Consider the following 27,043-nt stretch of genomic DNA (forward strand, 5'->3'; position numbering starts at 1 on the left):
TGCCCTTTCCGGCTTTCAGGCAGGATCAGGAAAGATTAAAAAAGATTGTTGCTTTTACCATATTCGACTGATCTATCTGGAAAATACTTGAATCACAATGACAGATGAGAATGATGCAGGTTATTCAACAATGGATATTGTTCATATATTTATTTGTATAACATTCTCATCTTTTTTGGAAATTGAATGCTCTAATTCCATAGGCAAAGATGAAGCCGAATAGCAATGAAAATCCAACAATCACGACGGCAACGATGCCCAAAAAGTCATGCTTGTATCCAAAGTAACTTCTCAAGAAATGCTCCACTGATTCCCCCGACTCCAGTGTGTCCTTTATGTCTCCAAATTGTGAAGCAACCATTCCATACAATGTCCAAGCAACAGGGCAGACCCAATAGTACCATTTCCACCATATTGGAATTCTCTGTCATAACCAAAATTTAGTTCCATATTTCATAGAAGGTATGCATATGAATTTATGTATCTATGTATGTATGTATGTGTATATATTTACTTACTGTTGGAGGAACAACAAATCCGGAGAAAAGGTTCCATATTGCATAGAAGCTAGATGAGGTTATGGCAGCAATGTTGTGGTTGGGAGTGAGAGCCATGGTCATCATGCCATACAATGTATAGTATAACAAGGTGAAGTACAAGAAAAACAGGAACCAAAAGAACTTGGCAGCTATCCAATCAAATCCCATCATGGAATACACTATGAATCCATAAATAACAGTCTGAATGAAGATGTAGGGAAGCTCAATCATCATCTGCAAAGACAGTGACTTGGTGAGCCATTGAACATTACAATGAGCTTCCTACGATTTCCTGAGTTTCAGGGAGAGAAGCATGTGTGGTTTCAATAATTCTATGCCATGCATTGCCAGTTTCAACTGTTTTACCTGTCCAAATGCGTAGGGCAAAGCCGAATACATTCCAGCTGCTCTCTCTCTGTAAAAGACTGTTCTCTCAACAGCCACAACCGGCTGCACTGAGGCGCCGTTTTGTACCCCGAGAAAGATTACAGCAGCATACATGGAGCCCATAGCATTGAAGAGATCTTGCTGCTTTGTCCTGTGGTCCGCAAACAAGTTTGAACATATTGGTGATTAAGAAACAGAAATCTGGATGCCATTTCCAGCCATTGTTTAAGTTTACTCATCTACATACCTTTTCGATCCAAGATTCCAGAATATCAAACCAAACAACAAAGCGATGAACGTTGTGAATAGCAGCCTTACTGCACTATATGATGGGTTTCTCCAGTACGACCAGTGCTGTTTCCATAGGCAAGCCATACATTGGATGAGAAAAGACTGAGAGTAGCGAGTAGGGAAGTATAGATCTCTAGAACCCGAGGGTGGTGTACTTAGTTCCTTGATCATTGCTTTGCTGCTCCTGAACCATTGACCTTAGAGTATCAACAATTGTATAGAGCAACCACATGCATCAACTACAAATACTAAGACTTTTTGAATTCTCATCCCTCTCCTGGAAGAGACTTGAAATTAAACTCTTACTTAAATTGCTCTGAGTTCTTGTACACCTCTGTGAAATTAACCCTGAGAGCTGCCTCTTGCGCAGCCGAAGTAATCTCCAACATCCAGGTTGCAGGGTTATATCCATCTTTGATTTTAGGAACTCCATTAATTCCCTTGGTGCCACAAAACTCATATATATGTTAGTTAATAAATAATGTTAAGGAAGATTATGTCATTATTTATTTCTCTATGGTCCTGACCTCAAAGTACTTGATCAGATGAGAGGAATGGGAGCCTAATGGACCACCATACATTTGCTCACCTCCCAGTTTCAACAGAAGAAGCTGCAATGCAACATGAAGTGCTTAAAACATTTACTTTGCAACACAGGTTACAGTTCCTTTTTGAAATGGGATATCTAACCTCATCAAATGCATCAAATATGTCTATGCTTGGCTGGTGGATGGTGCAAACCACAGTTCTTCCTGTGTCCACCGTGTTCCTCACGGTTCTCATCACGATTGCTGCTGCTCTGGCATCAAGGCCGGAGGTTGGTTCATCCATGAAGATTATAGATGGATTTGCAACAAGCTCAACAGCAATTGTCAGCCTTTTGCGCTGCTCAGTCGAAAGACCGGTCACACTAGGTAATCCCACAAGTGCTCCCCTCAATGAAGTCAGCTCCACAAGCTCCATGACTTCTTCGATGAACATCTGCAACCCATCAAACATCAGATCAATTTGTACTTAACTTGGTAAGTAGGCCAGAGAGTACAAAAATGTTCATGTTTGATGCTTTATAATAGTTTCTTGTCTTCAACCCATAAAAAAAAAAATGTGTCTTGTCTGTCTGTTAAAAAAAGAATGCTGAAATTGTACCTTTCTTGTTGCAGAATCAACCTCAGGGAGTAGCCGAAGCCACGCAGAAAAAAGTAGAGATTCATAAACTGTAACATGAGGAGAGTGGATATCAGTTTGCTCACAATATCCTGATATGCGAGCAAATGTTTCTTGCCTTTTCGGATACCCAGATACCATGATGCTTCCCTTGATATGTCCACCAGTTTTCCTTCCAGCCAACACATCCATTAGAGTGGTCTTGCCAGCCCCACTGACACCCATTAGAGCTGTTAAGACTCCTGGCCTAAATGCACCACTCACACTCTTCAAAAGTTCCAACTGATCCTCTTGAGCACCCTCAGCTTTCATTTCCTGAAAATACATTGAAAATTCAACCAAAACATTATTATTGTCGAGGTACTTCTAATTTAACGTTGAAAGTTACCTGTGGCATATCTATTGCATATCTGATCTCATCGAAAGCAAGGGAAAGCGGTTGAAAAGGAAGAACCATTCCGCGCTTCCTTTTCCCATTAGCTTCATCAGTTCTTCCCCCTCTTGCAGATAACGGTAAGCTTCTTTGACCTTCAGTAATTTTTGCATTGAGTTATTGTACATCAACAATGCTTGAATTCAACAGGGTATTTAAAACAGAAACATATGTAGGAACTGAACTGAATGACCCACCAGAAGAGCTCTTTCCTCTTGGCAATAGCTCAATGAACTCTCCAGTTGTGCTAGCATTTCTTTCAGCCATGCCTTCTTTGGAAAGTACTGTCTGAGGCTTACCAAATGCTGCAACATTAATCCAGTTTTTAGATGAACAAGTCCAAAACTGAAAGCAGAAAGAACATATGAATCGTGATACTTACGATCAAGATACTGCAGAGCCAAAGTAAGAAGGAGATTGAACAGAAAAATATATCCAAATAAAGCCGCTACTCCAATCCAATACCATCGTGCTTCTGGGAAAATTCCATGAGACTTCAGGATCAAAACTCCCAAGGATTCTGTCGAATTAGGTGGAACCTATAACATAGAGATATCTCCACATAATCATTGATCACAATCATTCTACCTTCTATCAATTTTCTTTTAGTGGAGCTACACAAACTTTGAGAGAAATAGATGATTACATGTCTCCAATTCTTTCCAAGAAATTCATTCACAGTAATAGCATTTTGTCCATACATTAACGGCGAGATCCAGTAACCCCACAACCACCATTTTGGCACAGCCTCTGATGCAAAAAAAGAAGAGGTTTTTAAAATTAGAATCTGAATCACATCAGCAGTGGAAATTAGTAATCTTATTACTTCTATAGTTAAATCACCTCGAGATAAGACAAATCCACCCAAAACCATAATTATAAGCAATGCAAAGGATCCAGTTGTGCTTGCAACTATTACATCCCTTCCTAAGGCTGCCATGAACCTGAACATCCCAGATGCCATCTGGTTTATGCACAGGAGTAAAATGTACTGCTTGAACAACCTGAAATATATAGAGCTTTCATCAAATCCTAATCAAACTTAAAGTATGAAGCATTATTTTTCTCACCTTTCTGCACATGGATCAAATCCTATGACATAATAAGTAATGACCACCCAAATGGCACTTTCTACAAGAGTGATTGGGATCTTGAGGATCCATGCAGGTAGAGAGTATGCCCATGAAGGAAAGAAGAGAAGATCTCTTTGTTTGTAGAAGACAGGAAGTTTCATAATGGCCATGTTGAGTTCTGATATTCCATTAAACATTGCTACAATGACCGCAAAGAACAAAGCACCCATATAAACTCCACCATCCTCCACTGTGTTTTTGTGCATCTTAATTCGTAGAAATATCGATGCTGTTATAGAAGCTAACATAATAAGCTGAAACACAAGTTAAAAAGGAACAATTATAAGGTAGAATCACTTTGAGGCCAAGTACTTGTGAGAATATGAAGGTGAAAATGTCCCACATTGGAAAGTTCGAAAACCTTGCAAGGGCTTATAAGGAGTTGGGCTACTCCGCCCTTGCAAGGTTTTCTAACTTTGACATTTTCAACTTCACATTCTCATAGTACTAAGGTTTCAATAAAGTTTTCAAGTTTTCCAATTCAAGTCAATTACAAAAGACTCAAATGCTTTACTCACTAGGGCAAATTTGAAAATGAAGGCAAATGAGTTCCTCTTCATCAGCAAGAATTCTCTAGAAACGCAAGCTCGGAACAACTCCTTCTTGTTAACGCCATACTTCTTGGCTGACAAAGCAGCACGGTGACTTTTGGACTTGTCGAAGGGAACAGCAAGCTCATCACCAAGTTTCTGACCAACTGGAAATGACTGGAATGCTTCGGCGAAATCATTGACAGTAACAAATCTATAGGGCTCATCTAAACGTGCCCAGTACTGCTCTTGATCTTTCCTTGATGTCACCTATGACAACCCCCACGAAAAGAATATTGTTAAAGAAAAAAGTTAGTACTATGACAGTCAAACACTACAAGAAAGTGAAGAAATTAAAAAGGGAAATCACCTCTTGCAAGAAGTCAGCAACTCCTTTCCTCTCAGGACACTTGAATCCCATGGATTCAAAAAATTCAAGCACATTTTCGCGTGGACCCTGATACACGATTTGCCCATCTGAGAGAAGAATAATATCATCAAACAGGCTATAAGTTTCGGGGGCTGGCTGAAGGAGGGAGACAACTGCAGTTCTGCTTAGAATATGGATGGATTGCCTGAGTGAATTTACTATTTGGAAAGTTGTAGAACTGTCCAAGCCAGTTGATATCTCATCCATGAAAAGAGCTCTTACTGGTCCAACAAGCATCTCCCCTATGTCATTGTTACCAGAAATCTCAGAAGCATCAATTTACATGGTGTAAAATTTAGACTTTCTGAAACTTAAAAAAAAAAGATTTTTAGATACACAATGACTTGTTCTATGTTTTACCTATTGTGACACGCTTTCTTTCTCCACCTGAGATGCCTCTTACCATTTCATCCCCCACCATAGTATTAGCACAGACTTCAAGTCCCAGAATCTGCAATAATTAAAAGCAGAAACATAAAGTTATATGGATACAAGCAAATGGTTGTCCATATCTCCAAGCTGAAATGAACTTCAAGGTGGTACCTTGAGAATATAATCAGTGACTACACTGGTCTCCTGCCCTTCTAGTGCTGCTGCCTGAAGAATTTCAAGTGTCAGAGGAATTTCATAGAATGAAAGCGGCAGTTACATGAAATTTATTTCTGATAAGAAATGCAGATGGAGACTCCCACATTAAAAGGGTTGGTTAATTTTTCTCTTCAATCTGTTTACTTGCCTTCAGGTAGATGTCAATATCAGGGTCAGGTTTGATATTCTCCTCCTTCTCTCTTCTACATAGTTCTGCCAACATGTCTGCACTTTTTCCATATATGAAATCAAACCCTTTAAAACTCTTTGGAAGGAAAAATGAAATGTATCAAATAAATGGTGTTTTGACTAACCGCAATTTGATCCAACTCCTTGACATCTAGCTGAGAAAGCCAACGTCTCTTTCACTGTCATTTCTCCTATGTGGAGATCATTTTGACTTATATAAGCTGATGTTCTTTGAGGTACAAATTCTTCCATTCCATGTCCATTATATGTAACCCTCCCGGAAGACTTGACATTCATCAATTTCCCTATTAGAATTTGGACCAGAGGTGATATGAACTGAACCAAAAGAAAATCTCTAAATTTAAGCTTTCTTACTTTTAAATCTTTACCAAGTCTTCCGGCCAGAGCTAATAGTAATGTGGTCTTTCCAGAGCTTGGGGGACCTAAAAGCAAAGTCATTCTGCAGGAATTGCATCCATGAGTGAAAAAAATTTGGTAAATGTACAATGGATTTTTTTTAAAACATGGCTAACTCACCTTTGAGGCTTGATGATGCCACTAATGTTTTGAAGGATTGTTAAAGGTGTCTTTCTACTTGGAAAAATGTGAAGATAATGTAGCATGCCCTGTACCAAGGGGGAGTTTCATGACGTGAGTATTGGGAAAGATAATTACTAAAATTAGAATAGAATTTATGTTTATGTGATCTAAAAGATTACCTGTAACATATTGATAGCAAAGTTGAGTAATGTGGGCAGTGCTCTGCTTCCAATATAAACTTTTGCCTCAACAGTTAGATGGTTGAACCGAACTTCAATTGTTGGCACATCAAGTCTAACTCTGTATTTAGATTTGGGAAAAAAAGGGAAAAACCAACACAAATACCTCACCAAAATGCTCCCAAAGACATAATTAAAGTAATTCAACAGTATTGAAACTTGTACAGCCAACAGTTCCATCAACAAAGTCACATTCAACGTTAAATCCTGTTCTGTTTTTAGGTGGAAGACATAATTCCACTCTCTTAAATTGTTTGAAACACATAGAATGCACAAGAACTCACCGATCAATCCGTTCCTTGAGCTTCAACAAGAACTTTTCATTATCTTTCTCTGCATTGCTCACCAGCCTCTCCAACAAAGTCTTTCTCTCTAGCAAACCAAGTTTCTCTACATCAACCGCTCTAGCTTGACCCTCACCATCAATGAACAAACCTCTCCCTATACGTAAACACGTAGGGAGCCTCTCTATTGCAGCCCATTTCAGAGCTTCTTCATCTTCTTCTGCTCGAGAAGACCTCGAAAAGACTTCCATACCTGATCCTAAAAGGCCCTATACAAGGACTGAAATGTTTATATCACCATTCATGCTCTGTTCATACCAACCTGCTATCATGAATAATTGAACTGAAACGGCTTAGATATTATGAGATGGGTCTCTCTGTCTGTCTTTACTTTTTTTCTTTTGTCACTTGGGCAATGGACTTTGCGAGACTCTGGACATTTCGAAATATAGACACCAAATACTAAAAAAAAAGGTGCATGATGCGTGTGTGTGTGGTAGGGAAAGTATAAGGTGTCGAAAATCCATTCCGGTGATGTCTTATCTGAAATATAAGATTCTTGAAGGGTTTGAATTTAGTCCTTTGAGGTTTGTTAATGATGCCTAGATTATATGCGTGAGATGTGAGATTCACATCAATTAACGATTGTCAATTATTTCAACCGCAAAAAACTCATATATAGCTATCAAAATTCTCATCCTTATTATTGAAAAAACTTATGGTGCTTTATAATTTCAAAAAGACACCCCAAAAAAAATACCTAATAGGTTGAACCGTCAAGACGCCCCAATTTCAAGGTCCACTTAATCATCACTGTAAAGTTAATAAAAACTAATAATTGTGATGAAATAAGAGATAAGGTCAATAAAGTTTGGTAAAGAGCATATATAGAATTTTCTATTGGTCTACCTTTCGTAAAGTATGAAGGTGACTAAGGTCAAGTTGTGCAAGAAACAAGAACCTTTCTAAGATTAATCATTTTTATCAGCACGATTATAAAGACGAGGATACTTTACCAAAATATTCTTGAATATAAAATACACACATTCTAGCTGAACCATAATTTTCATTTCTAAAGGAAGTTTCTTCAACTATATTTGGATTTTCTCCGTTTTACAAACTTAAACTTAACTTAACCAAAGATTGGCAACTAGAAAAAAATCATGATCTCAGCCAATGCCAATGTCAATGACTATTTAGTCTAACCACAATCAGTTTCTACTTCGTTGAAAGAGGTCCCGAATTTAAATCTCGTTGGACAACAATAGTTTTTTTTCTTTTTCTTTTTTAAGTAGAAACCCCAATTGTTAGGTGGTTTTTTTTTTTTTTTGAAACAGTTCGAATCATTAAATCACATTGCGAGATCAAGATAATTTCTTGAATTTTTAAGCCCTTATTGTCATTTGCATGGTTATGAAGTTTCAAACAGCTCAAAACATGAAGTCATGATATTTGCATTTTGTCGTTCAGTTGAATGCAAGCACATAACACGTTTTCACCTCTTTTGGAGGTACAACACTTCAATTGAAAATGAGCCCTGAAATCCCGAGAAGCACAATTGCAACACCACCTGAAAACTCTCCTCTGTACCAAAAATAATCCTTTATAAAATCCTCAACAGGTTCACCATACAAGGCCCAAGACACACGGCACACCAATGGAACCATTTCCACCATATTGGCATTCTCTGTCACGCCCAAAAACAACAATATTAATTGTGAGTTATGGCCTGATTCTAAGTTAAAAGAGAAATGTTATTAGCACTCACAGTTTGTGATCATTCGAATTTTCATGTGAATCTTATTAATAGAAAAGTTAATACTTTCAAAATTCAATTTATCCCTTAAATTTGATCATATGTCGTAATTATAGTCATTTCTATTAATTCGGCTGTTTTTTTTAAACTCTAGGAGTAAATATTAATTAAAAAACGAAACTTACATGTTAACTTAAATTACAATTTCAAATTCGGATCAAACGCCATAGATATGGATTTTTTTTTTTTTTTATAGTAGAAGCGATTGGGAGAGGGAGGTTTTCTAACCTGTGCCCACATGGATGAAGGTGGAAGAGCTCAATCAATTGAGCTATACCCCACTGGCTAGACTTTGGTTCCTCGCATGGCAAATGGCATAGATCCTTACATGTACATATATGTTTGAACACTAACTAAAATCTAGGGATTATTTCAGCAAACTATCAAAACTTGAAGAGGTTGAATTTGCATTATTTACATGTATAATGTTCTCGGTTTTTCATCTCTTTTGGAATTTCAATACCTTGACTGAGAAGGCAAAGATGACCCAAGCAGCACTGAAATCCCAGCAAGCACAATTGCAACATCTCCTTATAAAGTCTTCCACAGGCACAGTGTCACCCAAATCTAAACGTGTCTTTTATGTCTTTAAATTGTGAAGCAACAGGTCCATAGAAATCACTGATTTACTTTCCTCAAAGCAACCTTGTTACTTGTCCAACCTGCGTGTCGTATGTATAATCACGGACTTTCAGCAAAACCAGAAATCATGGATTTTTGCACTATATCTGTTTACATATACACATGTATGTATGTATAAGGGTTGTCTTCATCTCTTTTGGAAGTTAAATACTTTGATTGAAAATGCAAAGATGAAACCAAAGAGCCCTGAAATTCCAACATGCACAATTGCAACAACACCTAAAAAATCTTTTGTGTATCCAAAATAAGCCCTTATAAAATCGTCCACAGTTTCACCCGAATCAAGTGTGTCCTTGATGCCTCCAAACTGTGAAGTAAACAATCCATACAAGGTCCAAGACACTGGACACACCCAGTAGAACCATCTCCACCATATTGGAATTCTCTGTTACCCCCAAACAACAACATTGTGAGCCATGGTCTGATAAGCTAAATCAAATAAACAAGCATGTGCATGGTTATTGTTGACCTGCGATACTTACTGTTTTCGGAATGATAAATCCTGAAAAGACGTTCCATAATGGGTAGAAGGCTGAGGAAGCGACAGCGGCAATGGTTGTGTTTGGAGTAATGCCCACAATCATCATACCATACAAGATGTAGTATAAGAAGGTGAAGTACATGAAGAAGATGTGCCACAAGAACTTGCTGACCGTCCATTCAAATCCGATCATGCTGTATACTATAACTCCATAGATGATTGTTTGGATCGAAGTGTATGGAAGCTCAATCAGAACCTACCATGAAATGGAATTTGATGAGAAATTATGATGAAATTCCACAAAACTTGAAAATTTACATTTTAAATCCAAATCTATTTCAGATCCTTTCATCCAAATGGGCACTTGAATTCTTCACTAACACAAACAAATAAATTGGTAACATACCTGTCCCAAGGCATATGGAAAAGCTGAGTACATTCCAGCAGCCCTTTCTCTGTAAAAGACTACCCTCTCAATGCCTACAACTGGCTGCACTGATGAGGCATTTTGTATTCCAATGAAGAGAACAGCAGAGTACATAGATCCCATTGCATTAAAAAGATCTTGTTGCCTATGCCTGCAATTCACAAACAGTTTTTGTCAAAAGTATGCACCAGGAGATGAGACGCCATTTTTATACATTACGTTTCATGTTTCATCACAACCTTAGGTGACAGTCTATCACAAATGAATTACATTGTTTTTCAGTGTACCTTTTGGAGCCAAGATCCCAGAATATTATCCCAAATACTAGAGCCATCACAGCAGTGTACAAAAGTCTCACTGCACTGTATGACGGGTTTCGCCAATAAGACCAATGCTGTTTCCATAGGCAAGCTATGCACTGGGTAAAGAAGGACTGTGAGTACTGTGTAGGGAAGAACAAGTCTCTTGAATTTGGTGGAGGAGTACTTAGTTCCTTGATCAAGGCCTTGTTTCTCCTAAACATTTTACACATGATCATTAGTAGCTGAAACAGAAGTGCAGCAATATATAAGACTGTTGCGCATATGATTTAAAATTTCAACTGATCAATCCAAACTGTGTTATATTTGTTTCTACCTGTATACTTCTGAATTCTTATATATGTCAGTGAAATTAACCCCAAGAGCCGCTTCTTGTCCTGCTGAAGTAACCTCCAACATCCAAGTTGCAGGATTGTAGCCATCTCTTAGTTTAGAAACTCCATTAATTCCCTTGATGAAATATAACTCCATTATGTTAGCAGTTGAGCAGAACATATTGCAGATAGTATAGTTTTAGTATTTAATATTTATAAGCCTAACCTCAAAGTAATTGATCAACTGGGAAGACTGGTGGCCTAAAGGACCAACATATATTTCTTCTCCTCCCCGTTTCAGAAGAAACAGCTGCAATGGGATATTGAATTTTTAAGTTCTTGGAACACAAGTGACAAATTCAACTTGTCTAATCCTAAAGCATAAAAAGGTATCTCACCTCATCAAAAGCATCAAATATATCAATGCTTGGCTGGTGGATGGTGCAGACTACAGTTCGCCCGGTGTCCACTGTATTCCTCACTGTTCTCATTACAATTGCTGCCGCCCTTGCATCAAGGCCAGAGGTCGGCTCATCCATAAATATTATGGATGGGTTGGCAACAAGTTCTACTGCAATCGTTAGCCTTTTGCGCTGCTCAGTTGAAAGACCATTCACTCCAGGCAATCCAACAAGTGCTTCCCTTATTGAGGTCAGTTCAACAAGCTCCATGACTTCCTCAATGAACATCTACAAACCATTATGCCGATTTTTGGTAAATGACTTGACTGAGCATAAAAGGCTAATAATGAAAATTAACATAAAAGGTTAATGACTTGACTGAACATAAAGTGCTGAAAGGAAGAATATATGTCGAAAGTATACCTTTCTGGTTGGGGAATCAACCCCTGGGGGCAATCGGAGCCATGCAGAATACACCAAAGACTCATAGACTGTGACATGAGGAGAGTGTATATCAGTTTGCTCACAATATCCTGATATGCGAGCAAATGTTTCTTGATTTTTTGGATATCCAGATACAATGATGCTTCCTTCGATATATCCACCTGTTTTCCGTCCTGCCAAGACATCCATTAAAGTAGTCTTCCCTGCACCACTAACCCCCATTAGAGCTGTTAGGACACCAGGCCTAAAAGCACCACTCACACCCTTCAGAAGTTCTAGCCGATCCTCAGTTATGCCTTCAGCTTTCATTTCCTACAAAAATATGTAGGAAGGATGTGAATGCATTTAGCACTGTATATTGGTTCAAAACTATAAGAGAGTTAATCTGAGAATGTTGTTATGCATCATCATTCAAACATAGAGTTCTACAATAGGGTTGTGGTATGCTGTTTTGAATATATTGTGTATAATCAAATGCTTATAATATTTCAAATTGCTTTTCGGAGGAAATTATCAAAAACTTCAATGAAAATGCCTCTCAGCATTTTCGCCCCATACAAAAAGTTGAAAAGATACCTGTGGCATGTCAACTGCATATCTGATTTCATTGAACGTCATTGAGAGGGTTTCAAAAGGAAGAACCATTCCTCGCCGCCTGGTATGATTGGTAGAGACACTCTCCAAACTTTCATTCCCTACTCCTGCATTGTTACACCATACAAATTACATATACATTGAACTCTACAATGCAGAAATGGACTAATTAATATTTGGAGCTTTATGACCCACCAACAGAGCTCTTTCCCATTGACGGTAGCTCAACGGTCTCTCCATTTTTCTTGGCAAGTTTCTCTTCCAAGGCCTCTTTGGACATTACTGCCTGAGGCTTGTCAATGGCTGCAGGAAATTAGTCTCATCATCAGAACATATTTTGTCCACTGAAGACAGAAGAATGTCTAAATTGGTACTTACGATCAAGATACTGGAGTGCGAAAGTAAAAAGGAAGTTGAACAGAAGAACAAATCCAAGTGAAGCTACTACTCCAATCCAGTACCAGTGTGCTTCTGGTAATACCCCTCGAGACTTCAAGACCATAACTCCTAATGGTTCTGTTGAGTTGGCAGGAACCTATAACCCAATTTTCCAGACACATATTAACCAACATTCTCCTCTTCTTACTCTTATATCTCAGTCATACGCATAATAATAATAATAATAATAATAATAATAATAATAATAATAGAGATGCTTACATGTCTCCAACTTTTTCCAAGAAATTCATTGACAGCTAATGCATTCATTCCATATGTCAGCGGTGAGAACCAATATCCCCACAACAACCATTCTTGCATACTTTCTGAGTCACAAAAGGACTTTTTTTACCATCAAAATTCAAATCAGGTAACCGAAAAGAAATGATGATTATATGTATGAACGATTCACCTCGTGATAAGATAAATCCACCAAGAACAAAAAGGACAAGTAAAGCAGCAGACCCAAATGTGTTTGCAACAACTGGGCTCCTGCCTACCGCCGCTAACAATCGGAACAGACCATTTGCCATCTGACTAATGCACAGTAGTAAAATGAACTGTTTGAAGAACCTGCTACCACAAAATTTTATCAATTTCATAACAAATGATTTTGAGCCTAAATTGACATGTAATGTCTGCCATGTTTTGCTTTTCACCTTTCAATGCTCGGATCATAACCTATAACATAGTAAGTCATGGCCACCCAAATGAAAGCTTCCACAAAGGTCAGAGGGATTCTTATCAGACATGTTGGCAAAGAGTATGCCCAAGCAGGAAAGAAGAGAAGGTCCCTTTGCTTGAAAAACACAGGAAGTCTCATGACAGTCATAGCAAGTTCTGAGAATCCAGTGAACATAATTATCATCATTGTGTAAAACAAAGATCCCATGTAAATCCCACCATCTTCCACGGTACGTCGATGCATCTCAGTTCGTAGGAATAGTGTCATTGTTGTAAAAGCCATTATAATGAACTGAAACCAAAACACGATACCAGTATTTCACTTTGCATTTATGGAATCAACCAGTGATTTTCTACTTATATTTAAAGTAAAAGTTCAATGCATGCTCATGTACTAATTACCTGGGTCATTTTGAAAATGTAGACAAATGAATTCCTCTTCATAAGCAAAACTTGTCTTGACATACAAGCTTTGTAAAGTTCCTTCTTGCTAACTCCATACTTGTTAGTTGTTAAAGCTGCTGGGTTCCCTTTAGACTTGTCAAATGGTGTGGCAAGCTCATCCCCAAGTTCTCTACCAATGCGAAATGATTGCATTGCTTCAGAAAATTCATTTGAAGTTACAAAGCTGTAAGGCTTATCTTTATCAGCCCAGTATTGCTCTTGATCTTTCCTTGATGTCACCTATTATAGAAATAACAAGAGGCAAAAAGAAAAATAAAGTTACAATTGTCAGGTCCAATCTGTTTGGAGAAATGAAATGAATTAATGAGAATATATGTCATTTTATAAGTAAGTCACAACTTACTTCTTGTAGGAAATCAGCAACTCCTTTCCTCTCTGGACATTTGAAGCCCCTGTGCTCAAAGAACTCGAGCACATTCTCGCGCGGACCTTGATATACAATGCGCCCATCTGAGAGGAGAATTATATCATCAAAGAGTTCATAAGTTTCTGGTGCTGGTTGCAGGAGAGAGATTAGGGCAGTTCCATTGAGAATGTGGATGGATTGTCTGAGTGAATTCACAATGTGAAATGTTGTTGAACTGTCCAACCCAGTTGATATCTCATCCATAAAAAGTGCTTTTTCTGGTCCAACCAGCATCTCCCCTGTTATTATTGACCATTTTCTTAGAAGAATCAGCCTAAGTACACTGTGACACTTACAGGGTCTGGAAATTGGTAGCAAAAAATTTGTTTGGTTCTAGAACTATAATTCATAAGTTCTACCTGTGGTGAGTCGCTTTTTTTGGCCCCCAGATATACCTCGTCTCATTTGATCCCCTACCATGGTGTCAGCACAAACTTCTAGTCCCAAAACCTGCAAAATTATATTAGCAAAAAAACACAAGGAGAAGCCAAAAGACTTCAGTTTCTGACCATATAAATTATACAGACGTAGTTCAGTTTCTGACCATATAAATTATACAGACGTAGTAATCTTTATATAAAGGCATTAACTTGGACAAACTGTGGGTACCTTGATTATGTAATCTGTAACCACATTGGTTTCCTGTCCTTCCAGTGCTGCTGCCTGCAAAAATATAAGAGCATGAAAATGCTTTCCAAAGGAGCACGTGCATAGTTGCTGACATATATATCAATTATGAACAGAAATCTATAACATTTTATTTCCTCCAGCAATCCAGCTGTTCTTATACCTTCATGTAAACATCAAGATCAGGATCTGGCTTAATATTTGCAGCCTTCTCTCTTCTTGATAATTCTACCAACATTTCTGAAAAGTTTACAAATGCAAATGAACTTAATTCAGATTTTCAAAAATATGCTTCAAACTTATAAGTTCAATATGTGAAATTTCACTGTGTTTTCAACCGACCATAACGCGGTCCAACCCCTTGACATCTTGCAGAAAAAGCCAGCGTTTCTCTGACTGTCAATTCTGGTATGTGGAGATCATGCTGGCTAATATAAGCTGAGGTCCTCTCCGGTATAAACTCTTCCATCCCGTGTCCGTTGTATGTAACTCTCCCAGAAAGCTAAGTTGTAAGCAAATTATATGAAATCATAACATGAAAACTGACACTAGAAGGATAGTGTAATTAATTAGATAGAAATATAATTCATATCCTTACTTTTAGATCTTTACCAAGTTTTCCAGCCAATGCCAATAGTAATGTGGTCTTTCCAGAGCCCGGGGGGCCTAAAAGCAGTGTCATTCTGCAGAATTATTCAAACCAGCAATTCTGGGAAACAGTTTGATAAGTACTACAGTCTATGTTGAATATTTATCTTCCTAATTAGTTACCTTCTTGGCTTGATAATCCCACTTACATCATGGAGGATTGGCAATGGTTTCTTTCGACTCGGAATAATATGAAGGTAATTCAAGAAACCCTTCAGAAAGAAAAAAGAAAACATGATGTACAAGAGAAAGTTGACCCAAGCTAAACACACACACCATACACCTAAACTATGTATACATGTTTGTTTGATTCAAAAGATGAATTACCTCTAACATATTGATGGAGAAGTTGAACACACTAGGCAATGCCCTGCCTCCTACATAAGCCTCTGCTTCAACATTTAAATGCTCAAACCGCACTTCAGTTGTCGGAAATTCAAGCCCAACTCTGAGTTTAAAGTTTGCAAAACAGACAAAACACCAACACCAAACAAGTCATGAATTTCTTCAGACACATAGTAAACACACATTTCTCAAGAACCCCATTAACAAGCTAATCAAATATAACGAGTCAGGAACTTTTGATGAACAAAGTGATTTGAATTGTTAATTACCTGTTCATGCGGTCCTTGAGCTTCAACAAGAACTTCTCATTATCTTCCTCTGCAATCTTCACAAGTCTCTCCAACAAGCTCTTCCTTTCTAATAATCCAAGATTGTTTACATCAATGATCTCTCTAGCCTGACCATCCTCTTCTGCAAGTAGGCCTCTCCGTATGCGTAAATATGTGGGCAATCTCTCAATAGCAGCCCATGTTAGAGACTCTTCGTCGTCTTCTTCATGGTGAGAAGACTTGGAGAAAGCTTCCATGGAAGTGTTTCTCCACATGTCAAAGCTGCTTATACGTCCACTCCCAGAATTGCTCATTGTCACCCCCCACCTCCGCTATACTAGTGCACCAATTTCATCAAAAATTCAAACACAACCCTCCAAGCTTTCTCCAAACTTTCATGCAAGAAAATTGCATTTCATGAATTTCAGAGCTGAACTCAGCATTGCTATTGATTGCAATGCCTTTCAGGATGTCTGAACGGACAGAGAGATGACCAAACGTGTTTGTGTCACACCAGCTATGTCATTCCTTCAGTCGTGTATGCTGTAGATGGATTTATTTATTTATATCTATTTTGATTTTTATACGCTAAAGCAATCCATATGTTCTCTTGGCAAACTATCTAACACCATAAGATACTTGTTAATTTGTTAATCTCGCTTTAATATATACTTCAGATTTACTGTCTGACAACATAAATATTTATCTGCGTAAGTCTGACAATAATAAAAAAACTGGGTTGATTTATGTTAACATGAATTTTGTTGTTTTCACAAATAAAAACTAATTGATTTATTTATTGATTAATAGAGGAAACAGCAGGATTGTTTCTGTTTTTTGAATTAATTCATCATTGGTTTTGTTTAATCTGATGAAATTTCTTTTAAAAAAGCGTCATGATATGAAATCTTTTGCAAAAAAAATGCAAGCTAGCTAGATTTTAAACAAGTTCGAAAATGAAATTACCATTTCCAATAGGATACTACTTGTCTCCTTATCTGGAAGGAGATATTTCTCCTCCCTGCGAATCACAATTTGACGCATATGCAAAAATAATTCATCAAAAACACAAAAAGAAAACTTTTGTACACATGACATATTGCTATTAGGAGGAACGTAAGAGCTCATACTTACCTAGTAAGGAGGGAAGCCAATAAAACTGCATTGGACATGTTGATTTTTTTTTTTTTTTATAAAAGGAAAAGATAACATTGCACATGCACATGCATCATTTTTATTTTCATTTTTCAGTTGGAATTTGTCACCACTCAGCGGGGGAACGGTCAACCCTTTTTTAAGAAAAATTAGCTCTGGCCAGATGCTTTGTCTTGCTTTGCTGATCGGGCTTTCTATCTAAACAAAAACTTGAGAATGTGACAGTACAGGGCCTGAAACACCTTGATTTACACAACAAATATAAACATGTACAAACAAATAGATTAATTTCCCTTACATGCATAGGATTTGACCAAAAAAAAAAAAAAATAGAACACAGCAATTACAGCCTAATCTTTTGCCAACTTTCAATCTAAATCTACCTTCCATTTATCCATGCAGTTAATTATGAATTTATGAGCCAATTAATGTTGGATTAGTGGGATGTAAGCCTAGAGACTAGTTGATTCAATACAGTGTGGAGTAGTTTAGAATATCATTTTGTAAAAATAAAATAATAAAAATATACATAGACTTAGAGAAATATTAAACGAACAAATCTACACATAAGGGTTTCGTCATTGATCGAACCATTAAGGCCTACCTAACTCTTTTTTATTTGAAGTAAAGCATGCTCACTTTTGTGCCCCCTTCATTCAAGGAATATATTCAATAATAGAAAGTTATAATAAAGCTCCAAAGTTAAAAATTCCATATTAATGGAATATAATCGAATTAATTAGCTCTTTATCAAATGATTTTTTTCTCTATTTTAGAAGATATGTTATATTCAAATTCCTCGTTCCATAAAATAAAAAAATAAAAACAATAAAATGACGTGGTTCGATGCTACTTAGTTACAGGGCCGGCGTTGACTAATTAGATCAATTTTTAAATTATCAGATTGCGGCCGGATGATCCAAATTAAAATAAATTATTATTTTTGGTCAATTACATTAAAATAAATTTAATGACTCAACAGAGTAGCATAAGAAGAATTATTAATTAGCAAAATAACAAGTGACACATCCATAATTTTAATAAACATAATTTTTTTTTTTATTTTTTTTTTTTTAGGAAGTGGTGCGGTGTCCTTGTTTCTGTGTTTTTTTTAGTCTAATAATTCTCAGAAGCTCAATAGGAGTTTGCTATTGTATGTATTTTGTGTTCGACTTTTCGATGCAGATTCGTCGTTACTGTCGTTGCGCGGTGGATTTGTATTGTAGGTCTAAGTACAGATAGTTCTTGTCTGTCAAATTGGAGTTTTTAAGTTTTTCTGGCATATGTAATTCTCTCCAGATCAAACCAATTTATCTTTTTGTTTGGTCACTGGAGATGTTGTACTCATATTTGGCATTGCGACTACTCTGTACTTTTTTATGTGTTATCAATAAAATTACTATCGCTTTTTATCAAAAAAAAAAAAACATAATGACTTATATATGAAGTACGTACGTCCTCCTCTCCGATCAGCTTTGCCACTTTAAACGTCATTGCTTACTGCATTTTTATTCACTGGAGGCGTCACTGCTGACTTCAGAATTTAAATCAGAATTTTTTTTACAAAATACATTTCCTTCCCCATTCCTAGGAGGAATTTCTGTTGAGAGCTTCCATTTCTTAGGTTATATGTCACATTCTCACTTGGACGACTTTAATTCACGGGACTAATGTCTAATCAATGTTCATTCAAGAAACACAATAGTAAGACGTTACATTAATAAATAAATAAAATAGAGTAAAACAGATAAAGAGGTGAAACACAACACGATACTCAAAATTTATGAATGAAATTGAGTTTGTGTATTTGAATGCAACACAATAAATTAACGAGTTGGATTTAAATTGATTACAATTTCACATGTCACGAACACGCTAGAAAAGAATACGTTGTCAAGAACATATACAACGATGTTAAATGCACAGATGTGCAACTAATGACATGCGTAACATCTGATTCATCCGGAATAAACGGAACCAACATGCCCGTTTTCAGGATAATGGGAAACTTCATCAATTTATATGTTGAAAATACAATTACATATCGCTGAGATACAGGATATAATATTGGGAGACTTTGGAAAAGCCCAAAGGAGAGAGAAAAATTTTAAAAGAATCCGAAATGGACAAAATTGCCCTTATTTATTTTTTGATTTCCTAAGGAATCTTTTACATTTGCATGTCTTTGGTTTGAAAGTTGAGAGGTTTTTCTGTCTTTTTTGAAAAAGCTTTGGCTTTTTTCAAAAGTGAAAGTTTTTTTATGGGTAAAACCTAAATTTACTTATAATATTCTACTGGCTCAAAAGATATATTTATATTGAAAGATAAAACGAAATTTACATGCTAAATTAAAATACAATTACAAAATTCAGATCAAACTCCATGCATATGGAGTTGGCTTGCCCCTTGCCCCAGAAAAACTGAGAAGAAAGATCTTGGAGTTTCCTTGTATGGCAAACGGCATAAATCCTAACATATGCATACAATATACGTATGCACACTTGGTAACATCTTGAAACTTCACCAAACCCTGAAACTATGGACTTTGCTTTCATGTTAGCATTCTCAACTTCCTCCTTATCTCTTTTGGAAGTTGAACACCTTGATTGAGAAGGCAAAGGTGAAGCCGAAGAGCACGCAAATCCCGACATGGACGGCTGCAACTACTCCCAGAAAGTCCTGTCTGTAGCCAAAGTAGTCCTTTACAAAGTGTTCCACACTTTTACCAGCACTTTCACCTGAATCAAATATTTCTTTAATGTCTCCAAATTGTGAAGCAACTAATCCATACAGTGTGTACGAAACAGGGCAAATCCAGTAGTACCATCTCCACCAAATCGGCATCCTCTGTCGTAGAAACAAAATTTCGGACATCGTTTAAGTAATGGTTGAGTTGATATATACATCAGGACAAAAAAAACCAGATATGGAAAGAAATTTTAGGAACTTACCGTTCTTGGAATGATGAATCCTGAGAAAAGGTTCCATATAGCATAGAAGGCAGAGGAGACTATGGCAGCAATGTTGTGGTTGGGAGTAACGGCTACGGTCATCATGCCGTAGAATGTGAAGTATAGGAAAGTGAAGTACATGAAGAAGAGATACCATAAAAATTTGCTCACTGTCCAATCAAATCCGATCATGGCGTATACTATAACTCCGTATATGATGGTTTGAACAAAAATGTATGGGAGCTCAATCACAACCTGAAAAACATGGGAATTTGATGAGAAATTATCATGACCAAATTCACCAAAATCTAATAAAATCCAAGTTTATAAGCAGCCTTGTTGAACTTCAGAGATTGAGAGTATTAATGTACCTGTCCAAAGGCATATGGCAAGGCTGAGTACATTCCAGCTGCCCTTTCTCTGTAAAAGACTGTCCTCTCAATAGCCACAACTGGCTGCACTGATGAAGCATTTTGTACACCAATGAAGAGAACAGCAGCATACATGGAACCCATTGCATTGAAAAGGTCTTGTTGGCTTCTCCTGCATTTTCAAGAAATTCTTGTCAAAATAAGGACTAATAGATCAGGGGTTTCATTCTCAAACGATTCAATCTGTATTTTATTTTAAATTTAAGTTGCCATTTACCTTTTGGAGCCAAGATCCCAGAATATCGTCCCGAACATTAAAGCTATGAAAGTTGTGAACAAGAGTCTCACTGCACTGTATGGCGGGTTTCGCCAGTATGATAGATGTTGTTTCCATAGACAGGCCATACACTGGCTGAAGAAAGACTGAGAGTATTGAGTAGGGAAGTACAAGTCTTTTGAACCTGCTGGAGGAGTACTAAGGTCCTTGATCAGAGCTTTGTTTCTCCTGAACCATTCAACACATTACTATTCGTAATTTGCAGTATCAGGGCTTTCAATCAAAATTTTAAGAGTTGAAAGATTTCAGTTCAGAGTCTCTAGAATGGGGACTTAGAAGTAGTATTGAAACTTCAAGGAAACCCTACCCATAGAGTTCTGAGTTCTTGTATATTTCGGTGAAGTTGACACCAAGAGCTGCTTCTTGTGCTGCTGCAGTAATGTCTAACATCCAAGTTGCGGGATTGTAACCATCTTTAATTTTAGGAACTCCATCAATTTCCTTGATAAAACAAAACCATATGAGTCACATTTTTTATCAGATATGACAATAGGTAACAAATGGTCTATGTATTGACCACAGTAAACATGTTATACATATATTTGCAGCATGCTTCTATAAACCTTACCTCAAAGTACTTGATCAAATGGGTAGAATGGCGGCCCAAAGGACCCACATATATTTCTTCACCTCCCCTTTTCAAAAGAAACAGCTGCAAGGGGACATTGAATTGTTCAGTTCTTGTCACATTATGTAGTTCAAATTTATAATCCTACAGCATAAAAGAGTTTCTCACCTCATCGAAAGCATCAAAGATGTCGATGCTTGGCTGGTGGATGGTGCATACTACAGTTCTCCCAGTGTCCACTGTATTCCTCACTGTTCTCATTACAATTGCCGCTGCCCTGGCATCGAGGCCAGAGGTTGGCTCATCCATAAATATAATGGATGGATTGGCAACAAGCTCTACTGCAATCGTTAGCCTTTTGCGCTGCTCGGTTGAGAGACCATTCACTCCAGGCAATCCAACAAGCGCTTCCCTTATCGGGGTCAGTTCTACAAGCTCCATGACCTCCTCAACAAACATCTGCAAACCATGAATCAGATTTATGGTCAACAACTTGATCTGAACAGACCACATAAATAATGAACTTATGCAACCTTGCCTTTTGTTGCTATTTCTTTCATCTACCTCAAGCTTCCAATAAAAATAGAAAGATAGGTCAAAAGTATATACCTTTCTTGTTGAGGAATCAACCTCAGGAGGCAACCGGAGCCATGCAGAATAAACCAAAGACTCGTAAACCGTAACATGAGGAGAGTGTATATCAGTTTGCTCACAATATCCCGATATGCGAGCAAATGTTTCTTGCTTTTTTGGATGCCCAGATATTGTGATGTTTCCCTCAATATATCCACCTGTTTTCCTTCCTGCCAAGACATCCATTAGAGTAGTCTTTCCAGCACCACTAATGCCCATTAGAGCTGTTAAGACTCCTGGCCTAAAAGCACCAGTCACACCCTTCAGAAGCTTTAGCCGATCCTCAGTTATACCTTGAGTTTTCATTTCCTGAAACCATGTAATAAGATTAAGGATAAAGATGCATTCTGTGTTAGGAATTAGTTCAAGGCTAACAATGAAGTACATTTCTATAAACAGTCAAACAGTACTTGTCTGATAGCTATAATTATAATAAAATTCAAGACTAATAACAAAAGAAGGGCCAAATTTTTTCATGAAAATATTCAAGCCTGAATTCTTAAAAACTCTTGCCTCTTACATAAAACTTAAATATACCTCGGGCATGTCAACAGCATATGTGATTTCATCAAAAGTAATCCAAAGAGGTTCAAAAGGAAGAACCATTCCGCGCTTCCTGTTTTCGTTGGCTTCAGTAATGCTGCCCACTCTCGACGACAATGTTCTGGATGATACACTTCTTCGACTTTCGTTCCTTGAGTCTGCATTGTTTACCAAAGCATTAATCATGTTATAAATCAATATATGCAAGCTAGATGGAGACCTATACTTGGGAGCTTTATGACCTACCAGAAGAGTTCTTTCCCCGTGATGATAGCTCAATGGAATCTCCAGTTCTATCACTAGTTTTCTCAGCCAAGGCCTCTTTGGATAGTATTGCCTGAGGCTTCCCAAATGCTGCAGGAATATTGATTGATTGTTAGAAAATTATGTCCATTTGGAAACACCAAAAATACATATATGCATAGGTAGGTACTTACGATCAAGATATTTTAAGGCCAAAGTGTAGAAGAAATTGAACAGAAAAATGTATCCAATTGTAGCTCCTACTCCAATCCAGTACCAGTATGGTTCAATGAAAACCCCGCGAGACTTCAAGACCATAATTCCTAATGATTCTGTTGAATTAGGAGGAACCTACAACACAGATATATCCATATACATATCAGCTAATGTTTTCAAAATTAATTCTCCAAATCTTCTAACTTTTATGCTTACATGGCTCCAACTCTTTCCAAGAAATTCGTTGACAGCTATAGCGTTCTGGCCGTACATCATTGGTGAGACCCAGTAACCCCATAACCACCACTTCTGCACATCCTCTGATTAAAAAATGACATGTCTTACAGCATCAGTAATTATGTTGCAATATCAGCAAAAACAAATTGAAATTTTTTAGTTGCTTAGATTATATTGTATCTTTAACTCACCTCGTGACAAGATAAAGCCACCCATAACTAGAACTGCAAGTAATGCAAAAGACCCGAATGTGTTTGCAACAATTATATTCCTCCCTAATGCCCCCATAAATCTGAATAGTCCTGATGCCATCTGGTTAAGGCATAGGAGTAAAAGGTACTGCTTGAAAAACCTGCCATTGAGGGTTTTCATCAAAATCAAATTCTAAACCAAGTCTGAACTATTAATGGGAATTTTAGTGTCTTTAATATTTTCTTTCTCACCTTTCGATGTTGGGATCGAAACCAATTACATAGTATGTCATGACCACCCAAACAGCACATTCTATGAAGGTGATAGGGATCTTAAGGATCCATGTTGGTAAAGAGTATGCCCATGAAGGATAGAACAGAAGGTCCCTTTGCTTGAAAAATACAGGAAGTTTCATGATAGTCATGGCAAGCTCCGAGAACCCGTTAAACATAATTATGATGATTGTAAAGAACATAGCACCCATGTAAATACCCCCATCCGCAACTGTATCCCGGTGCATCTTAGTCCGGAGAAATAGCGTCATTGACATAAAAGCCATTAGAGTGAGCTGAAACCAAACACCATATGAAATCAATATGCATAGTACTCACTGAGTTTCATTGAAAAGCTCTGCTTTTTAAACAGAGTTTGCACCTATTTCATATGTGGAATGTCCAGTAATTTGAAATATTTTCCAACAGATTACATGATTATTGCTTAAATAACACTTACCTGGGTCATTTTGAAAATGTAGACAAACGAATTCCTCTTCATAAGCAAATATTCTCTAGAAATACAAGCTTTGAGCAGTTCCTTCTTGCTAACACCATACTTCATAGTTGTTAAAGCTGCAGGGTGACCTTTGGACTTGTCAAATGGAGTAGCAAGCTCATCACCGAGTTTTCGACCGATATGAAATGACTGAAATGCTTCAGCAAATTCCTTAGAAGATATAAAATTATATGGCTCTTCTTTCTGTGCCCAGTACTGCTCTTGATCTTTCTTTGATGTCACCTATGGTGCAGCAGGTAAGCAAAAAATAAATGAAAAGTTAGAATGAAGTCGAACCTCTCGGAGAACAAACAGTGGTAAGAGAACAAAAGGAGTGTAAATTAGTATTACTTCTTGTAGGAAGTCAGCTACTCCTTTCCTCTCTGGACATTTGAAGCCCATGTGCTCGAAGAACTCGAGCACATTCTCTCGGGGACCTTGGTATACGATTTGTCCATCAGACAGCAGAATTATGTCATCAAATAAATCATAAGTTTCTGGTGCTGGTTGGAGAAGAGAGATAAGAGCAGTTCCACTCAGGATGTGGATGGATTGTCTGAGTGAATTCACTATCTGAAATGTTGTTGAACTGTCTAAACCAGTTGATATCTCATCCATAAAAAGTGCTCTTGCTGGTCCGACAAGCATCTCCCCTGCAATTATGGATCAGAATTTTCAATGACCAACCCAGTATGCAGTGACAAACCAGTAGGCAATAAGATGATCAATGCTTTACCTGTCGTGACTCGCTTCTTTTGCCCACCAGAAATACCTCGTACCATTTCATCCCCCACCATGATGTCGGCGCAAACCTCAAGTCCCAAAATCTGCAAAGTTTTTATTAGCATATGAAAAACTTATCCCAAAATCTGAATTTTTTATCAGACAAAATTCATACAGATTTGAGTCGTTTTAGTCTCTTGAGCTTAAACTTAGAAGGAAAAAGTATCCACCTTGAGTATATAATCTGTAACTACGTTGGTCTCTTGTCCTTCTAGTGATGCTGCCTGCAAAAGTTGAGAAGCATTTCTAAATGTTGAGAATGGCTCTTATAAGCAACACTTTTGCATTATCTCAAATATGTTATAAGCAGAAAGTTCTATACATATTAAGTTTACCTTCATGTAGATATCTAGATCCGCATCTGGCATGATATTTGCAGCCTTTTCTCTCCTTGATAATTCTGCCAACATTTCTGAAAATTTTCCAAATGAAAAATTAGATTTCCAATTCATGAAAATTCTTCAGACTAAACTATATGTCAAATTTCCTGGGGTTTCAACTCACCATAACGCGGTCCGACCCCTTGGCATCTTGCTGAAAAAGCCAGTGTTTCTCTCACTGTCATTTCTCCTATGTGGAGATCATGCTGACTGATATAAGCCGATGTCCTCTCCGGGACAAACTCTTCCATCCCATGTCCATTATATGCAACTCTCCCAGAAAACTGGAAATTTAAGCAATTTTATCAAATTATGAAGCGAAACAACTCTGTCAATAAAGGGCTGTACACAAAATTGGATTAATATCCTTACTTTTAGCTCTTTAGCAAGTTTTCCAGCCAAAGCCAATAGCAATGTGGTTTTTCCAGAGCTTGGGGGTCCTAAAAGCAGTGTCATTCTGCAGAAGGCAAAACAGAAAAATGAGAAATTACCAGTTTAAAGGTGTATGATTATTGCATCAGTTGGTTCTGTCATGTTACCTTCTTGGTTTGATAATTCCACTAACATCATCAAGGATTGGTAATGGTTGCTTTCTACTTGGAAGAACGTGAACAAAATTCAGGAACCCCTTCAAAATACAAAATGTCAAACCATTAAGTTTTGAGATATATAAAATTAAAAATTAAAGAGCTTCCAAATTTTAAAAGATGAAGTATTGAATTACCTCCAAAATGTTAACACAAAAGTTGAATATTGTAGGCAAGGCCCTGCCTCCCACATAAGCTTCTGCTTCAACACTCAAATGCTCAAACCGGACTTCAATTGTTGGAATATCCAGTCCAACCCTGAATTTCAATACACCAACTTTATCAAAATCTAAACACAAATTCCTCAACAACAACATAAAAAACATTCACTTTATGTTCAATCTTTTTCTCTAATTTCACTAAACAAGCTAATTAAGATGTGAAACTTACCGATTAATCCGGTCCTTAAGCTTCAACAAGAACTTCTCATTATCTTCATCTGCAGTTTTAACCAGGCCTCTCCAAAACACTCCTTCTCTCTAGCGACCCAAGATTCTTGATATCAATCTCTCTGGCTTGGCCTTCTGCCTCAGTAAGTATGCCTCTTCTGATACGCAAATAAGTAGGCAGCTTCTCAATGGCTGCCCATTTCAGAGCTTCTTCATCGTCTTCATCGTGGGAAGACTTGGGAGAAAACATCCCATGGCACTGTTCCTCCATATATTTGAACTGCTCAAACGTGCGCTGCTCACTCTGTATATATCACACCACCTCCACTCTCCATCTTTCACTAACTATATTGCAACTTCCGATACAATCAAGCAATCAAGCACAACCCACAAAGCATTCTGCAACTCTCATGCAAAATTAATACGCATTCATGGATTTTTGAGCCCAAGCAGCTCAGTATCCCAGATGGGTCTGAATATTTATGAATGGACAGACTTGGAGAGTTACATTAACGTTTGTGAAAAGACAGCTCTGTTTTTCTCTGCTTCTGCATTGAAAGGATTGTCTGGAGTTTTGAATTTTTTGAGTTTGAAGTGAAAGGAGGGTATATATACACAA

At 37.4% G+C, this 27,043-nt stretch overlaps 2 protein-coding genes and 1 pseudogene across 2 annotated transcripts; all 3 read right to left on the bottom strand.

Moving 5' to 3' along the window:
• On the bottom strand, window positions 38–7,276 carry LOC18789742 (pleiotropic drug resistance protein 1). The gene is made up of 24 exons (XM_020562996.1): window positions 6,748–7,276; window positions 6,404–6,524; window positions 6,222–6,310; window positions 6,060–6,144; window positions 5,810–5,969; window positions 5,644–5,720; window positions 5,451–5,504; window positions 5,268–5,358; window positions 4,848–5,149; window positions 4,466–4,747; window positions 3,885–4,201; window positions 3,658–3,818; window positions 3,461–3,564; window positions 3,197–3,353; window positions 3,012–3,119; window positions 2,770–2,909; window positions 2,364–2,696; window positions 1,908–2,198; window positions 1,745–1,828; window positions 1,524–1,657; window positions 1,174–1,401; window positions 906–1,077; window positions 519–773; window positions 38–424 (listed from the first exon to the last, which is right to left on the bottom strand). The coding sequence occupies exons 1-24, from the start codon at window positions 6,996–6,998 to the stop codon at window positions 167–169; spliced, it is 4,254 nt and encodes a 1,417-aa protein (XP_020418585.1). The 5' UTR covers window positions 6,999–7,276; the 3' UTR covers window positions 38–166.
• Window positions 8,905–16,503, bottom strand: LOC18791853 (ABC transporter G family member 39). The gene is made up of 24 exons (XM_020556100.1): window positions 16,069–16,503; window positions 15,782–15,902; window positions 15,578–15,666; window positions 15,405–15,489; window positions 15,149–15,308; window positions 14,970–15,046; window positions 14,789–14,842; window positions 14,539–14,629; window positions 14,117–14,418; window positions 13,711–13,992; window positions 13,284–13,600; window positions 13,037–13,197; window positions 12,847–12,950; window positions 12,565–12,721; window positions 12,382–12,489; window positions 12,169–12,293; window positions 11,572–11,904; window positions 11,146–11,436; window positions 10,974–11,057; window positions 10,750–10,883; window positions 10,401–10,628; window positions 10,093–10,264; window positions 9,688–9,942; window positions 8,905–9,590 (listed from the first exon to the last, which is right to left on the bottom strand). Exons 1-24 carry the CDS (start codon window positions 16,380–16,382, stop codon window positions 9,333–9,335), a joined length of 4,302 nt encoding a protein of 1,433 aa, XP_020411689.1. The 5' UTR covers window positions 16,383–16,503; the 3' UTR covers window positions 8,905–9,332.
• Window positions 19,513–26,697, bottom strand: LOC18792951 (annotated as a pseudogene).

The sequence above is a fragment of the Prunus persica genome, chromosome G1 (assembly GCF_000346465.2).
Source record: "Prunus persica cultivar Lovell chromosome G1, Prunus_persica_NCBIv2, whole genome shotgun sequence".
In the NCBI taxonomy this organism is placed as follows: domain Eukaryota; kingdom Viridiplantae; phylum Streptophyta; class Magnoliopsida; order Rosales; family Rosaceae; genus Prunus; species Prunus persica.

Excerpts from the sequence above, each read along its gene's own strand:
- LOC18789742 (XM_020562996.1), bottom strand. The coding sequence starts at position 6,998 with ATGGAAGTCTTTTCGAGGTCTTCTCGAGCAGAAGAAGATGAAGAAGCT. Across the intron at positions 5,721-5,809 it reads AGGAGTTGGATCAAATTGCG|ACATGTTGGCAGAACTATGT; the intron begins GTTAGTCAAAAC and ends GAAAAAGTGCAG. Across the intron at positions 3,354-3,460 it reads TTGGAAAGAATTGGAGACAT|GTTCCACCTAATTCGACAGA; the intron begins GTAATCATCTAT and ends TCTATGTTATAG.
- LOC18791853 (XM_020556100.1), bottom strand. The coding sequence starts at position 16,382 with ATGAGCAATTCTGGGAGTGGACGTATAAGCAGCTTTGACATGTGGAGA. Across the intron at positions 15,903-16,068 it reads CTCAAGGACCGCATGAACAG|AGTTGGGCTTGAATTTCCGA; the intron begins GTAATTAACAAT and ends CTTTAAACTCAG. Across the intron at positions 13,198-13,283 it reads TATGATCCGAGCATTGAAAG|GTTCTTCAAACAGTTCATTT; the intron begins GTGAAAAGCAAA and ends TTGTGGTAGCAG.